The 608-nt window shown below is 48.4% G+C and overlaps 1 protein-coding gene across 1 annotated transcript in view; it reads right to left on the bottom strand.

Moving 5' to 3' along the window:
- Positions 1 to 320: 320 nt before the first annotated feature.
- The window catches only part of LOC116104748 (beta-defensin 12), a 12,296-nt gene continuing 12,008 nt past the window's right edge, over positions 321 to 608 (bottom strand). Inside the window, exon 4 of the mRNA XM_031391219.1 lies at positions 321 to 445. Coding sequence (XP_031247079.1) covers positions 321 to 445 — 125 coding nt within the window. The remainder of the gene's footprint in view (positions 446 to 608) is intronic.

The following is a 608-nucleotide window of genomic DNA, read 5'->3' as shown; positions in this document are numbered from 1 at the left end:
ATCAAATACCTGGATCAAATGTAAATAAGAATGATCATTACACTCTCAGGTGACCCTGAGCCCTATGAGAAAATTCTGGAAAGAAGATTTATAAGTTACGAGTGTTCTGGAGGTGTGCAGTCGTGTCTGCTTGTGTAGAAGGTGTGCATTGCTGTTTTGATTTTGGTCATCTTAAAATTAGAATGAAGCACAGAAACAGACTGAGGTGAGATGAGCCTGAACAGTGCTGACTGTGGCCTCATGAAGCCACAGATGTCCTCTCCTTGATCATCCATTCAGCCCGACTTCTAAGGCCCAAAGGCTGTTGTTGGTCCTTGGGTTCAGATCCTCTCCCGACAGCAGAAGAAGTTCAGCTTGCACTTGCCTGCAATCTTCTCACTAACCAGGCATGTCCTCCTGCATTTCCCCCGGCCAAGTCTGCATGTCTCACACACAGCGAACTCCCCTGTGGCAGGGAAGAGCTGCTGAGATGCTTGCTGGAACTTTGTGGGAATGGGAAGAATATCTAAGGCCCCCTGACAGGCGGGGTCATGTGTATGACCAGGAGTGTCTAGAATTAGGCCAGAGGCATTGGGGACAGCTGAGTTGGCAAAGTGCTTCTTGGGTAA

Source organism: Mastomys coucha, unplaced genomic scaffold, assembly GCF_008632895.1.
Source record: "Mastomys coucha isolate ucsf_1 unplaced genomic scaffold, UCSF_Mcou_1 pScaffold22, whole genome shotgun sequence".
In the NCBI taxonomy this organism is placed as follows: domain Eukaryota; kingdom Metazoa; phylum Chordata; class Mammalia; order Rodentia; family Muridae; genus Mastomys; species Mastomys coucha.
This window is presented reverse-complemented; position numbering and strand designations above follow the sequence as displayed.